Source organism: Mastigoproctus giganteus, chromosome 2 (genome assembly GCF_048544385.1).
Source record: "Mastigoproctus giganteus isolate SK-2022 chromosome 2, ASM4854438v1, whole genome shotgun sequence".
NCBI classification, from domain to species: domain Eukaryota; kingdom Metazoa; phylum Arthropoda; class Arachnida; order Uropygi; family Thelyphonidae; genus Mastigoproctus; species Mastigoproctus giganteus.
Window position 1 is genome coordinate 111,880,644 of NC_143576.1, and position 15,936 is coordinate 111,896,579.

At 37.5% G+C, this 15,936-nt stretch overlaps 1 protein-coding gene across 1 annotated transcript in view; it reads left to right on the forward strand.

The window, feature by feature from the left end:
• The window catches only part of LOC150089496 (dynein beta chain, ciliary-like), a 1,205,440-nt gene extending 1,196,804 nt beyond the window's left edge, over window positions 1–8,636 (forward strand). Inside the window, 1 exon segment of the mRNA XM_090390004.1 lies at window positions 8,388–8,636. Within this exon segment, the coding sequence (XP_090246130.1) occupies window positions 8,388–8,636 (249 nt within the window).
• The last annotated feature ends 7,300 nt before the right edge of the window (window positions 8,637–15,936 follow it).

Consider the following 15,936-nt stretch of genomic DNA (forward strand, 5'->3'; position numbering starts at 1 on the left):
ACAAAATAACCCCAGAGGCTTACATCTAGTGAGTATGGGCTTGGCAAACCCAGGGTCCTGAGCTGGATATCATCATTGTTCTCTTTCTTGGTGATTCCTTTCTACTTCTGACTCTCTCTCTCTCTCTCTCTCTCTCTCTCTCTCTCTCTCTCTCTCTCTCTCTCTCTCTCTCTCTCTCTCTCTCTCTCAGGGTAATTTTGGAATTTTTTTTTTGGCTGATGCAGCATAAGCTTCAGGCTTCCTTGCACCATATGGCTAGTAATAATAATAATAATAAAGTTCATTAATAGAACTCTTTCAAGCTTGCAGCATCAAGTCTACCATTAGATATCATAACAGTAAATAATGTTGAACTGATTGAGTGGTGGACTTATCAGACAAATTTTTATTTATATATATTTTTAAAAAACATTAAAGGTTATAACCCAGTTATAATGTTTAAGATCATTAATAATTCAGTTGATATACTGTTTGTGTAGCTGCCAGCTCTCCAGGTTTGCAGAAGAGAATCTACCTTTGACTCAATTTGACCCCATCTTCCTTTGACCAATTTTTTCTCTATTTTTTTATTTTCATAAAAAAATAGCGAAACATTAACATCACGATATTTTAAAAATCTCCAAATTTCTGCTTATTTTCATTAACATTTTGGCTATCAGGTGTACTAGTGTATGTTGAAAAATGGCAACATGGGTTAACAGTGCTGTTCTGTTTAATGTTATGGCTATTTTAGATGACATGTGTGGAAGATTTTCCATATATATTGTGACACTTGCAAATAAATATGTATGTGGCAAATACAATGAAAAAAATGCAAAAATAGATATACATTTTTGTAGTGACTGTGGTATTGGCATGTGCCAAATGTTTTTCACATCAGTTGTCATAGAACATAACCATTCTCTGAGTTGTGCTGATCACACAGGCATGTTGTTCAGATATATATTTCCCAATAGTGGAATAGCAAAAAAAAATGCAGCTGTGGAAGGACAAAAATAGTAAACATTTTTAGTGAATTTATTTGCACTGACAGGAAAAGAAGAATCATCATTTTCAATTGCTTCAGATGACAGTAATCAAAATGATCCAAAATTATATCCATTCTGGTGACCTTTTGCAGTGCCCAATTCTGTACTCTCTATAATATTGAGCATCTATATGTGAAAATCCTAAAAACATGTGAGATTCCTTGAAAAAACTGTCTTGCAATTAGTGTTGATAAAGCTGCTGTTATGTTAGGCCTAAAAATATTAAATGAGGATTGTGAACACTTAATGGTAACAGGCTGTACTTGTCATCTTGTTATGCATTCTAAATAGGGGCAGCATGCCTTCCTGTGACAGTGGATGAATATTTAGTTTTCTATTATCTCAAAAGGCGTCCTAAAAGGAAAGAGAGATTTAAACAGTTTCAATTAATAAATGATACTGAAGTAAAAAAATATATTTTGAAGCAGGTATGTACACATTGGCTTTCTTTGGATAGAAGGTTAACTAGACTGGTAGAACAGTGGCACCCTCTGACAAATATATTTAAAAAAGAGGTTTGAAGTGGTAAGAAAAGCCAAATGAGCACTTTTCAGAGTAGAGTACAAGCAGTCACTAGTGAGTGGCACTGACTTGTAGAACTTTCAAAACTTCTTTCAAAGGAAGTTTTGAAAGAAGACAAGTTAATGAACTCCTCAATACAAAGAACTGAATTGCAAATTTCTGGTGAGAGCAACCTTATGTTTCTTTTAAATGTTTGCCAATGCTTTAAAATCCAAACCTAACGCTTAAATACCCACTGGGTTGTCACTATTGCAACACCAGGGTACCTGCCCACCCACCGAAGAGAAGCCAACAAGCTTTGAAACTGTGCCGTCTGGGTGGTGGTATCCGCTGGAGAATAAATAACAATAGTCTTCTCCACTGGTGAAGTGTTATTTATTTGAGGTAGTACAATATCATGGCAACTCGTTGTGAAGGCATTCACAATATGAGATATAACCAAAACGATGCCAATTTAATAATTAATTTAACTACTTTGGTAGATAGCTATGTTAAAATGATGCATTTGCACTAACCTACATGTTAGTCATTCTACCTCATAGCATGAGGCCTTTGCCCTTAAATACTTTATAATCTATATCACTACACACCATCAGGCATCTCTCATATTGTGAGGTGCCTCCGTGGGCAGGAACAGCAGCGCATAGCACACACTTCTTGATTAGACCGGGATTCGAGCCCGTAACCACCAAATACGGAGGATGCAGAAAGGTCAGGGAATGACCACTGCATATCCCCGGAGCAATATGGCCTTAGTTGCTAATGCTCCTAAAAACCAAATAACAAACAAACAACAACAAACATCATATTGTGAAGTTATACTTCATAACTGGGTTGTCACTATTGCAACACCAGGGTACCTGCCCACCCACCGAAGAGAAACCAACAAGCTTTGAAACGGTGCCGTCTGGGTGGTGGTATCCGCTGAGAATAAATAACAATAGTCTTCTCCACTGGTGAAGTGTTATTTATTCGAGGTAGTGCAATACCACGGCAACTCATTGTGACGGCATTCACAATGAGATATAACCAAAACAATGCCAATTTAATTAATTAATTTAACTACTTTGGTAGATAGCTATGTTAAAATGATGCATTTGCACTAACTTACATGTTAGTATAAATCACAATTAATTATTTTATAAAAAACAAAATATTTTATTCATTTATTCAACAATATTTTACATAAATAAATGGTGATAGCTTCACAATCATAAAGATAAAGCTTTATTGTGAATTGTGGAATGAATGAAAGGGATTAACATTCCACTGAATTATGGAATGTTAATCCCTTTAACTCTTAATTCATGGGTGGTCCAATTAACACAAATTACGAGCTAAAGGGATTAACATTCTACAATTCAGTGATATCCGTATACTGCCTCTCCCACATCTGTATCAAGAAGTTGCACTTGTCATAACCATGCCACAGTCACACTACCTTGTATGGTAGCTGCGAGTCACAATGGAAATCTGGTATTTCAGTTTTTATCAGACAAACTCTAACAGCATTGTTGCGACTATTATAACAGGCAAACAAAACATTTCCAAATGACTTGACTCATATATTAATCAACAAATAGAATGTATCAGAGGTCAGAGTGCAATATTGAAAATCACTCTGGCCTCCATCAAGCTCCAGCCCACCGAGGTTTCCCCAGTAAGTCTTATGCCAGTCCGTCTTTGATTGAGGCATTACTTCTAGATATTAAAGAATGTTATGTGCAAGTTGTTATACCAATAAATCCTCCACTTCCATTTTGGAAGTTCAGAAGAGGATAGATATGCTTAAATAGAAGGGATGCAAAATTATTTGCTGATGCCATCGAGGCAGTGTTAGATGGGTTGGAAACTGCTAGATCAGGAGGACACACAAGTTAATAGATTAACAACAGCCACAGGCAAAAATGCAAATCTTGCACTACTTCTGTTGGAACATATGCAAGAATCACTTGACACATCTTGCATTACTTCTATTAGAACATACAGCAGCCTGAAAGACAAGGTGTCAGGGATCTCAAGACCTGCAGGAGGTCCTTGTGGAAAGCAAATACATCAGCTTTGTTAGGATTAATTAAGAGTAAGAACAGGTGCATCCATACTTGCATGAACACTAAAGCTAGGAGCAGAGTAAATAAATTTGATGAATTTAAAGTACTAGTCAAGTCATCAAATATGGACATTCTAGGGTTATCAGAGCTGTAGTGTCATTCAGGGATACAGAATTTGAATATGGGGGGACTGCAGTGCATACAGAAAGGACAACAGCATAAGAGGGGAGGAACGTATGCTCTTAGTTAAGAAGGTAGTGTATCCAGTTGATATGAGTGGCCAGTACAATGTTGAGTCAGTTTGGTGAAACAGTTTGAATCTATGCTCCCTCAAGTTCTTAATTTGAGCAAGAGGAAGAATCCCATCAGCATTCAGCTTGCTCATCCCATTCAAGACCTTATACACCTCACCTCAATCAGTTCACCTTGCAGGTGCCTACTCTCCAGGCACTGCAGTTTGCAGAACTTAAGCCTTTCTTGGTAAGGGCACCCCTTTGTTCCCCTCACCAATTTTGTTGCCCTTCTTTGTACTCATTCTAGCAGCTCCAGACCTGTACACAGTATTCTAAGTGTGGCCTGACCATTGCCTTGTATAATGGGATAATCACCTCCCTGTCCCTGCTAGCAAAATTCCTATATATCATTGACAAGACTCCATGACCTTCCCTGGCAGCCCATCTGGACTGCTCAGCAAACTTCATATTTGACTGCACAATTATCCCCAGATCTTTTTCACTTTCTACTTCCCTGAGTGTAGTACCACACAGTTGGTACGTTTCTCTTGGGTTATTGCTACCCATATGCAGTACTTTGCATTTCTCGATGTTAAACTTCAGTTGCCACTTCTCAGCCCATTTGCCCAACTTATCTAGATTCAGTTGGGGTAGCATACTGTCTTTCCTGTTGTTAACAACCCTGAAAACCTTTGTATCATCTGCAAACCTGGAAATTAAACCTGATATACTTTCATCAGTATCATTGATAAATATACAAAACAACAATGGGACGAACCACTGAACTCTGGGGATCTCCACAAATAACATTTGTCCACAAGGAGCAGTGTCCATTGATTACCACTCTCTGTCGTCTCCCACTCTACCATCCCTTTATCTATTGTAGTAACTTACCCTTAATGCCATAACTCTCCAATTTGTACATCAGTCTTCCATGTGCAACAGTATCAAAAGCTTTCCTGAAATCCAAGGATATGATATCAAAATTATTTTTGGCATTCAGTTCTTTTGTGACCACATTATAATATCCAATCAAATTGGTCAGACAAGAACTCCCTTTAACAAACCCATGCAGTATCTTAACTATTACTGCAGCCTTGTCTAGATAATCCTGAAATGATTCTTTAACCAGTGATTCCATTATTTTCCCCCAGAATACAAGTTAAACTAACAGGTCTATAGTTACTTGTATCACCTTTTGAACCCCCTTTGTGAATTGGTGATACATTTGCACACCTCCAGTCCATGAGGACCTCCTCTGGTAAGGGCACCCCTTTGTTGCCCTCACCAATTTTGTTGCCCTTCTTTGTACTCGTTCTAGCAACTCCAGACCTGTACACAGTACTCTAGGTGTGGCCTGACCATTGCCTGAGTCCAAGGAAGCTCTCTAATTATGGCTAAGGTTTTGCTTACTTCCTTTGCTGCCTCCTTCAATATAACTGGATAGATACCATCCATCCCACGTGCCTTTTTTTATGTTTAACTTCAACAATTTCTCTTCCACTTCGCTCTCAGTTATTACAAAATCACTTAGCTCCCTGTTAGAGTTTGATAAACTTCTGGCACTCCCCTCATTGAATAACTCCTCATGTGTGAATGTAGATGCAAAATACTCATTCAGTTTATCAGCTACCTGAGCATGATCATCAATAGTCAACCCATCTATGTTACGTGGTCCAATCTGTTTCATCCCTTTCCTTCTAGAGTTTACATAAGTAAAGAACTCTTTTCTGTTTTTCTTTGCATCCTTTGCCAAAAATTTCTCGTAATCTCCCTCGCCTGCCTAACTTCTTTTGTGACTTGATTACAGACTAGCTTATATCTGCCATAGGCTTCTGTGTCACCTGATACTTTATATGCATCCCATACATTTTTCTTCTCTGCCACAAGCCTCCTTAATTCATCTGACATCCATTTAGGCCTAAACCTTTGAACAGTATTTCTTAGTTGGAATGAAAAGCCTAGTAGCCTCCAAAATTAAGTCACTGAAGGTTTCTCATTTAGAATTCGGCGTTGGTAACATCGTCAGTTGATCCCACTGTACAGAATTTAAAAACTGTCTGAGACCCCTTTATGAAAGCAAAAGCCCTTCCCTTTAGCCTTGATGGTAATTTCATCTTTAACTAATTCCCACATCAGTACATTGTGATCACTGTCACCAAGTGGTTCTTTTATCTGCAAATTCTTAATGTATGATTAATCACTGCATATAATCAGATCAAGAGTATTACTCCCCTCTTGTAGCCTCTCAAACATGTTGCTGTAGAAAACAGTCATCCAACAAAACTCCTGCTAGTGTGTGAGTGACCAACCTACAAGTTCCAGTCAATATCTGGAAAGTTAAAATCTCCCATTATAAGACATTGTGATTTACTGGCCCACTCTATTTCTCCTCACAATTGCTCATTATACTCATCAGATTCATTAGGCATTTAACACACACCTACTCTCATTTTTCCTTTCCCAGTGCTTATGTCACACTAAACAGCCTCAACATTGCATTGTCCACCAACATCAATTGGATGCACTTCCTTAGATTTTATGTTTCCTCCCTTCCTGTCCTATCTATCCTTTCTGTACTCATTGTACTCCCCAAATTTCATTTCTGCACTGCTTATGTCTGTGTGACACCACATCTATGATATCCCAACAATATCCGCCTTTGATGTCTTGACCAACCCTTCAAATTCATCAAATTTATTTACTAAACTCCGAGCATTGGTGTACATGCATCTGTTTCTACTCTTAATTACCCTAACACTGCCCATGGATTTTCTTTTTTCACTATGACTCCCAGCAGTCCTGGAAATCTCCATTGCCTTATTTCCAGGCTGCTGCTCATTCTAATAGAAGCAGTGCAAGAATCACTTTTGCCTCTGCCTGCGGCCACTTTTAACCTTTTACTCTGTGTATTCCCCCCCAAGCTAGCAGTTTTCCGACCCACCTAACACTGCCTTGATAGCATCAGCAAATATTCTTGCACCCTTTCTATTTAAATGTACCCCATCCCTGTAGAAGCAGTCTCTCCTGTCAACAAGCACAGACCAGGCTGAAAAAAATTCTATCCCTTAAGCCTTGCACAATTTCCCCAGGGCCGAATTGATCGAAAAGGCTCTCATCATATACTCCCTCCTATCGTGTCTGGGCAGAATTGCAGAAACTTTCACATTCAACCCTAACTCGCAACTTTTTTTTCAACATTGACCTGTACTTGTTGAGTAAATCTGCAGATCTCTTACTCTTAATGTCATTAGTTCCAATTGGCCTCATGATTGTGATGAGCATAACAAACAACTATGTAGAGAAATAGAGTGGGCTAGTTAATTGGAATGTCTTATAATTTTAAATTTCCAGATTTTCATTTTAACTTTCGAGATATTGACTGGACCTTGTGTTTTGGTCACTCATGCAGTAACAAGACTTTTTTAGATTTATTGGATGATTGTTTTCTACTCCAGCAAATTAGAGAGGTAGTGAGAGAAAGCAGTACTTTTGATCTGATTATCAGCAGCAATTCTTTATGCATTAAGAATCTGCTGATAAAAGAACCACTAGGTGATTCTAATCACAGCATATTGAAGTGGGATTACTTAAAGATGTAACTACCGTCAAGGGTAAAGGGAAGGGCTTTTGCTTTTGTAAAGGTGACTATTGTGGTCTCAGACATTTTTTAAATTCTATACAGCAGGACCAACTGATGTTACCAACAGCATATTCTAAATGAGAAGCATTCAGGGAAGTGATCATAGAAGCTGCTAGGCTTTTAATTCCAACTAAGAAATATTGTTCAAGGCCTGAGTGGATGCCAGATGCACTAATGAGATCATGGTGGAGAAGAAAAGTGCATGGTATGTATATAAATTTTCAGGTTATACAGAAGCCTATAGTAGATATAAATTAAACTGCAATGTGAATGGCTATGTCAGGCTTTCACTTGTGTTTAACAGACAATCTAAACAGAAATCCACAGACAAAAAAATCCTTAGCTGATATTGGAAAGCACAATGTACTAGTAAACAATCCTATGGCTGTATTTTAATATAAAATGTGTATGTATGTTATCAGTGAAATTTAATTTCTAGTACAGGTTTTGCAAAGCTCTTTGCTGTTTTTTGCAAAAAAAATCCTGATTTCTGTTTGTTTTGGCCAAAATAGTATCTTGTTTTCCTCCTGCTTATAGTTAACTGGTAAAAAAAAAAAAAAAAACTAATAATTATCTGGAAAAATGATTGATATAGGCCAATGCAGGAATTCCAATCGAAAAATTTTCTATTAATGTATGTACCTAAATTGCAAGTAAGGCTAGATTTAGTGACCGATCAAGTGATGGGCAAGATATGATCAAAGCATAAAATGTGAGTAGCCAAACGATCCAGTAAACTGTGTCAAAGTTTTAAACTGCTTTAAAGCCATGAACCACAAAGTTCTTCTTTAATTCTTATGATTAAAGTATTATACATAATTAAATTTTATCATCTGTGTTTAAATTTAAGAATCGGACATCTTTTTTTTTTTTTTTTAAATTGATTAATAACAATTGCTGTCAATTACAGGGAGCATGTTGGGATATCCAGAGCAGTTCAATTGTAGATTCTGTGCTGATGGAGCTCTATTCACCCTTACCAGTGATTTATGTTCGAGGTGTTCCGGTAGATAAAAAGGATGCTAGACCTCTATATGAATTTCCGGCATACAGAACTAAACAAAGGGGCAATACCTACATCTGGACATTTCCACTGCCTGCTAGAGACAAGGGTGTTAAATGGATCTTAGCTGGTGTGGCTATTCTCTTTGAAGTATAATATTTCTAAAATGTGATTATTTTTCAGCAGGTATTTACAGTGAATGTTTTATTAGATAAAATCTAACTAAATGCCATCTTTCCTCAAAAAATGAATTACCAAATTTAAAATGTAATTTGTAATAAATCTCAAAATACACTGAAATGAATGTAACAAGTAATTCTGCATTTGAGGTAGTTAAAAATAATAATGTTAATTGATATAACATCCTCTGATTTATGTAATTTCTGAGAAGCAACTAGACCAGCTAGTATAATGATCTGCATCACAGTGTGTATGTGGGAGGTATTATCAAGACTATTTTAAGTGATATTTATGTGAGGTAGCTGGGTGTGTTCTTGCTGTGTGTACACCATATTCCAAAGTATTCCTTAATTAATATATGTTCCCCTTGTATTCTTACTTTATTTAATTCATCTTGAATAGGCAAACTAATAGAACAAACTAATTTGCAAAAAAAGATCCTTCTAAAAATAAGTCCTGTGTTACATCTCACAAAAAAGAATCACTGCTCTGCCGATAATCATCAATGACACTTAGATTTCTAGACATTGTCAGATACCTGTATTAGGGATGGGATTAAAAAGACTTCTAATCTCTCTTAGCATAAAGAAATATTTCTTCCTCTGCATCAAAATAATTTAGGTTTTCTTTTTCACTCTCAGCAATGCTTTCTTCTAAATGACTAAATCTGAAATCTGTCCTTCCATGGAATATCGTTCCCACATCTGGAGTGGTGGCCCCAAAATCTCTTTCATGCTTCTTGATGCCATTTAAGAGACAACAGTCAGGTTAATTGTTGACCTGTCTGTCTCAGTAAACTCTCTCTCTCTCTCTCTCTCTCTCTCTCTCTCTCTCTCTCTCTCTCACACACACACACACCCACACACACACACACACACACACACACACACACACACACACACACACACACACACACACACACACATTCAATTCCTGCTGCATGCATTTTCTAGAGATATTTCCATAGGCACTGTTCTAAATTGGCATCCATAATTCTCCTACTCTCTTCCAAACCAATCCAAACATGTGAATTGGTTTGGAGAAAAGAGTTAGGGAATTCTGGAACAGCCTTCCTTCACATGTATTTCCTGAAAATTACACAATCTACAGAAATTCAGTTCTCAGTCTTCAATCTGTGCACAGTAATGAGTACTGTAGCTTCTAATAAATTTCATATTTCACATTTTTAATGAAAAAAGAAAGTTCTATGACAATTTCCATCCATATTATGGATGAAATTCACAAACTTTCCATCATGGAACTTTCCAATCCATCCATTCCCTCCAAGCTACCATCAACGAGTGAAAGATTTATTCCTAAAAAAATATATTTGTCTATGAAAAAACCTTGTCTTTCCAATATGGTCAAAATGATAAATCCACCTGCTACTTGTTTGGAGAGGTCTGAGTTTGATTCCCATTTGCAATTCTTTCAAGTTGGAATTCTTTAGGCTTCTTCAATTTGGGCTATAGTTAGCCAATCTCAGATAAAGGAAACAAAGGTTCCCCCCCATGAGTTATGCCATGTCTCGCACCCACAGAACATGCAAATCAGCCTATGAACATACACACAATATCATACAGCCAAAACACTTGTCCTGTATTAAGTTAGTCTCCCAATGTGGAAGGGTAATAAAGTAGAAAATAACTATGAAAGGAAGCAGAATTGTTTCCCAATCCACAATGATAACATAATTCCAGAATTGAATAACTTCATACCATCCATGTGTGTTACTGTGAAATCAGGTAAGTCAGGTTAAATTATGAAATTTCAAATGTAACTTTTATGTAAATATAAGTTTCTTTCATGTAGAGATTTTCTTGCTGTTTGTTAGTTTTTTTCTAATACACAGAATTTTTTGAAGATATCCTTGTTAAAAGCCTGAAATTAGTATTAGTATTACTAGTAGCAAATGATGCAAGCTTATACAGCATCAGCCAAAAAAAAAAAAAAAAAAAAATCCTTTTTACCTGCAGTAGTTTGTGTAGGTCTTGAATTTATTGAAACTATCCAGTTTCACAACAGCAGATGGAAGTTTGCTTTAACAGTTAGTCACCCACTGGCTGAAGGCAAACTTCCACATATCTATTGTGAAACCATCCTTACCCATGAAAGAGAAAAAAAAAAAAAAATTCCCATTTCACCTATCCATCCCCTCCAGTAGTTTTTCTAATTCTTCCTAAAATTTATTCCTTCTATCCACTTACACCACAACAATAAATAGAAGTTTGTTCTGCAATTAACCACCCACTACCTAAAGTCAACTTCCCCACATCTGTTCTGCAACCATCTTTCCTCAGTTTGAATTTATGTCCTTCGTGAGTGTAGTCTAGGCAAGAGAACGAATCCCATGTACATTGAGGTTTCTCAATCCAAAGTAATGAACACCTCGATCAGATCACCTCACAAATGCCTAGTCTCCAGGTGCTGAAATTTGCAGAACTTAAGCCTTTCTTAGATAAAGCACCCCATTGTTCCTTGTCCCTTCTCTACCAGCAGCTCTACATCTTGCCAAAAATAAGGATTCCAGACCTGTATGCAGAACTCAAGATGTGGCCTGACCACTGCCATATACAATGATCACCTCCTTATCCCTGCTACTAAAATTCCTGTATATCATTGACAGAACCCTATAAGCTATCCTGGCAGCCTGTCTGCACTGATCAGAGCACTTCGTATCTGACTGCACAATTGCAATCAGATCTTTTTCATTTTCTGCTCCCCCGAGTGTAGTACCACACAGTTGATATATTACTCTGGGATTACAGCTACCCATGTGCAGTACTTTGCTGCATTTGCCAGTGTTAAAACTTCAGTTGCCATTTCTGAGCTCATTTGCCTAATTTTTCTAGATCTTGTTGCAGTAGCATACCATCATTACTGTCATTAACCACCCTTCTAACCTTATTATCTGTAAACATAGACATTAAGCTTGATATGCCTACATCATTATCATTAATAAATATAGAAAACAATAATGGACCAATAACGAACACTGGGAAACTCCACTAATAATATTAGTCCACAAAGAGTAGTGTCCATTGATTACCGCTCTATCTTTTTTTTTCCACTCAACCATCCCTTTTTATTCATAGCAGCAACTTGCCCTTAATGCCACACCTCAAATTTATACAGCAGTCTTATGTACAACAGTAACAAAGGCTTTCCTAAAATCCAAGTATATTATATCAAAATTGTCTTTTGCATCCAGTTCCTTTGGGACCACCTCATAATATCCAATCAAATTGGCCAGAAAAGATTTCCCCTTAGCAAACCCATGCTGTGTGCAAAGTATAATTGCAGCTTACTCTAGATGATCTTGCATTACTTCTTTTTGTTTTCAGTGACTCCATTATTTTCCCTGGAACAGAAGTTAAACTAACAGGTGTGTAATTACTCGTGTCACCCTTTGAGATCCCTTTGTGAATTGGAGATACATTTACACATCACCAGTCATCGCCACCCCTTTGTGAATTGGGGATACATTTACACATCACAAGTCATCCCCCTTTGTGAATTGGGGATACATTTACAGATCTCCACTCTGTGGAATTTCCCCTGAATCCAAGGATGCTCTCATAATTATGGCTAAGGGTTTGATTATCTCCTTTGCTGCTTCACTTAATATGATTGGATAAATCTCATCCACTCCCAGATACCTTTCTTATGTTTAACTTCAGCAGTTTCTCTTCCACTTGCATCGTGTTGTGTTCCAGAGATCTGTAAACATCAAACAAATAGCACATTTCATAAGGCCATGATTTGTCAGACAGCCACCCCCCAGGCGCCTCCGTAGCCAGGTGGGAAGGAGCAGCAGTGCGTAGCACACGCTTCTTGATTAGACCGGGGTTCGAGCCCGTCACCACCAAATACGGAGGATGCGGAAAGGTCAGGGAATGACCACCGCATATCCCGGAGCAATATGGCCTTAGTTGCTAATGCTCCTAAAAACCACATAACAACAACAACAACAACAGCCACCCCTCAGTTCATAGCAGCAACTTGCCCTTGATGCCACACTTCTCAAATTTATACAACAGTAACAAAGGCTTTCCTGAAATCCAAGTATATTATATCAAAATTGTCTTTTTATTATTGTTCCATTACAATTACTTGTACGCTTTCTAAAGTATTGGAGAAATCAATTAACCACCAACTCTTAAACTATCTAGAAACTTTCCATCTGATCAACGCTGGGGTGGATTCCATCAGTGTCGATTCACTGGTGGTATTCTGGCTTATGTTACCCATTTATTTTAAATTATAAGAGGAAACCTCATACCTTTTTAGTAGGACTGTAATTCTCTCGACACTCAATTGCAGATGAAGTGTCGAGAGAATTACAGTCCTACTGAAAAAGTATGAGGTTTCCTCTTATAATTTGAGATTATAATAATAGGACATATTGGGCTTCATTGCTCTTTTGATTCTAATCAGTTACCCATTTATAGACAAATTCAATGGAAAAGTTTGGTGAAACTCAAGCAGTTACTCTTGACATTTCGAACGCTTTCAATCGTGTTTGGCTTAAAGTCTTCTAAATAACCTTCCATGGGCACCTCCATAGCCAGGTGGGCAGGAGCAGCCGCGCATAGCACACGCTTCATGATTAGACTGGGGTTCGAGCCCATGACCACCAAATATGGAGGATGCGGAAAGGTTAGGGAATGAGCACCGCATAATCTCAGGAGCAATATGGCCTTAGTTGCTAATGCTCCTAAAAACCAAATAACAACGACAACATAACCTTCCATCATATGGTTTGCCAACTGGTTTCTGTGATTGGGTATCCAGTTTTCTCTCTGGCCGCTCACTGCGGGTGATGGTAGATGGCTCCCTGTCTTCTAACTTCTCCACTAATGCTGGTGTTCCCAATGTTTCAGTTCTTTCTCCCACTCCTTTCCTCTTGTACATTAATGACCTTCTTCCTTTGACTGGAAATCCTATCGATAATTTTTCTGATGATAGCACATTGCATTCCACTTTCCAGTTTGAAAACCTTGCCCTGCTCAAATAGTTTCAACTTCTCAAATATCCATTACCAATTCCTTAAATGCTGATCTCCAGGTAATTATCTGGTGGGACAAAGATAACTTACTTGATTTCAATCCTTCTAAAACTCAGTCCTGTCTTATATCTCACAAAGAGCATTCTTCTTTTCTCTCCTATGCCTCTCTTCGATGACACTCAGATTTCTAGGCAAAATGACATACCTCTATTGGGGATTACCCTGACTTCTAATCTATCTTGGCATAAGCACAATACAAATATTGCTTCCTCTGCATCTAAAAAACTGGGTTTTCTCTTTCACTCTCGGCTTTACTTTTCTTCCAAGCAGCTGTTCACGCTGTACAAATCGCAAATCTCCCCTACCATGAAATACTGTTCCCACATCTAGGGTGGTACTCCCAAAACCTCTCTCAGGCTTCTAGATTCCATTCAGAAGTGGGCGTTGGGGCCTCCATAGCTAGGTGGGCAGGAGCAACAGTGCGTAGCACACGCTTCTTGATTAGACCAGGGTTCGAGCCCGTGACCACCAAATATGGAGGATGCGGAAAGGTCAGGGAATGACCACCGCATATCCCTAGAGCAATATGGCCTTAGTTGCTAATGCTCCTAAAAACCAAATAACAAACAAAAAAACAACATCAGAAGCGGGCAGTTAGGTTGATTAATGACTCATCTCTAACAGTCTCTCTGCTCTCATAAACATTCTGTTTCTGCTGTATGCCTTTTCTATAGATACTTCCATGAGCACTGTTCTTCTGAATTGGCTTCTAATGCCTGCTCTCTCTTTCAAAGCAGTTCGAACACATGCCGTTACCACTCAACATCCTTTTACTGTCCAAATTCAAACTCACAGAACCAACTTTTGTTCTTCCTCATTCATTCATTCAACTTCTGTTTTCTGGAACAATCTTCCCTCATACATATTTCCTGATAATTACAATCTACAGAAGTTTAAGTCTAATGTCAACAAATATCTTCTTTCATCCTCTCAACCTCCAACCCATGCATGGTACTAAGTACTATAGGTTTTAATACCTCTCGTGTTTGGGGTTTTCATAAAAAATAAATAAGTCAATGGAAAAACATGTTTCTGTTAAATCATACTTTCTTGAACTGCATATTCCTGTTTTAAATAGAGAACTACCTGTATTATTAATTTTTTTTATGATAATGCACTTTTAATATTCTTTTCATTCGTTGAGCACCAGATCAATTCCCACAAATTTCTTGTTAGCCAAGTTTTATATTCAGATATAAACAGAAGTCAGTATAAAAAAAAGATAAATGAAAGAAACAAAAATTCAGAAAATAGCTGACCTGGAAAAATGCTCTAAACGTACTTTGAGGAAACAGTATTTCACAATCAATTCTATTCTGTTTTGTGCTGATGGAAACAAAATTTTAATCAAACAACGTTCAAAACAGTCTTCACTGTACTTTTCATATTGACAAAAAATCAAGGTTTTTATGTATTGTGGAATCAAAACTGTCAGTCAGTGTTATGTGTGACCATAGGCGATAATGATATTATGCTGTTTTTTTTGTCTTCTATCTATAATTAAGGAAAAGGATGTCATTGTAGATGTTATATAAGTGATGGTGAGACCACATTTAGAATACCGTCTTTGTGTCTGGAGGCCACTCCTGAAGAAAGACATAGAGCTTCTAGGAAGGATTCAAGGAAGGTAACCAGATGGTTGAGGATTGCTAACTGATGGCCATATGAAGAACTGCTGTAAAGGTGTGAACTACAAAGCTTGGCAACCAGACATCTTAATGGGGGGGGGGTTGATAGAGGTGTGTAATGCTCTGAAGGGATCAGGTAAAATGAATAAGGAAAGTATATAGTTTCACTGATAGAAGAGAAGAGAATCCAGGGGCACAAATACAAAATTTTGGGAAGTAACAGAAGGCTAGATCATGTGAAGTTTATTTTGGGGGAGCTTGTTTTAGAACACTGGAATAAATTATTTGCCATGGTAATTGAGGCAGAGAGTTTTATAAAGTTCAAAGTGGAATTGGATAGGTACTTTTTGGGAATGAGAAATGAGGATTTTTTTTTTTTTTTTTTTTTTTTTTTTTGACAAATGCAGAAAAAGTTTGCTTCCTTACATTTAGTCATTGTAATACTAATACTTAACCACCTTGTTGAATCCGTCTTTCATGAGAAATATAATGCAGAAGATAAACTGTTTTCAGTAAATGGTGCCTCATGTATATTAATGAGTTAAATTATGTACTAATGAAATTTGAATGTATAACCTCA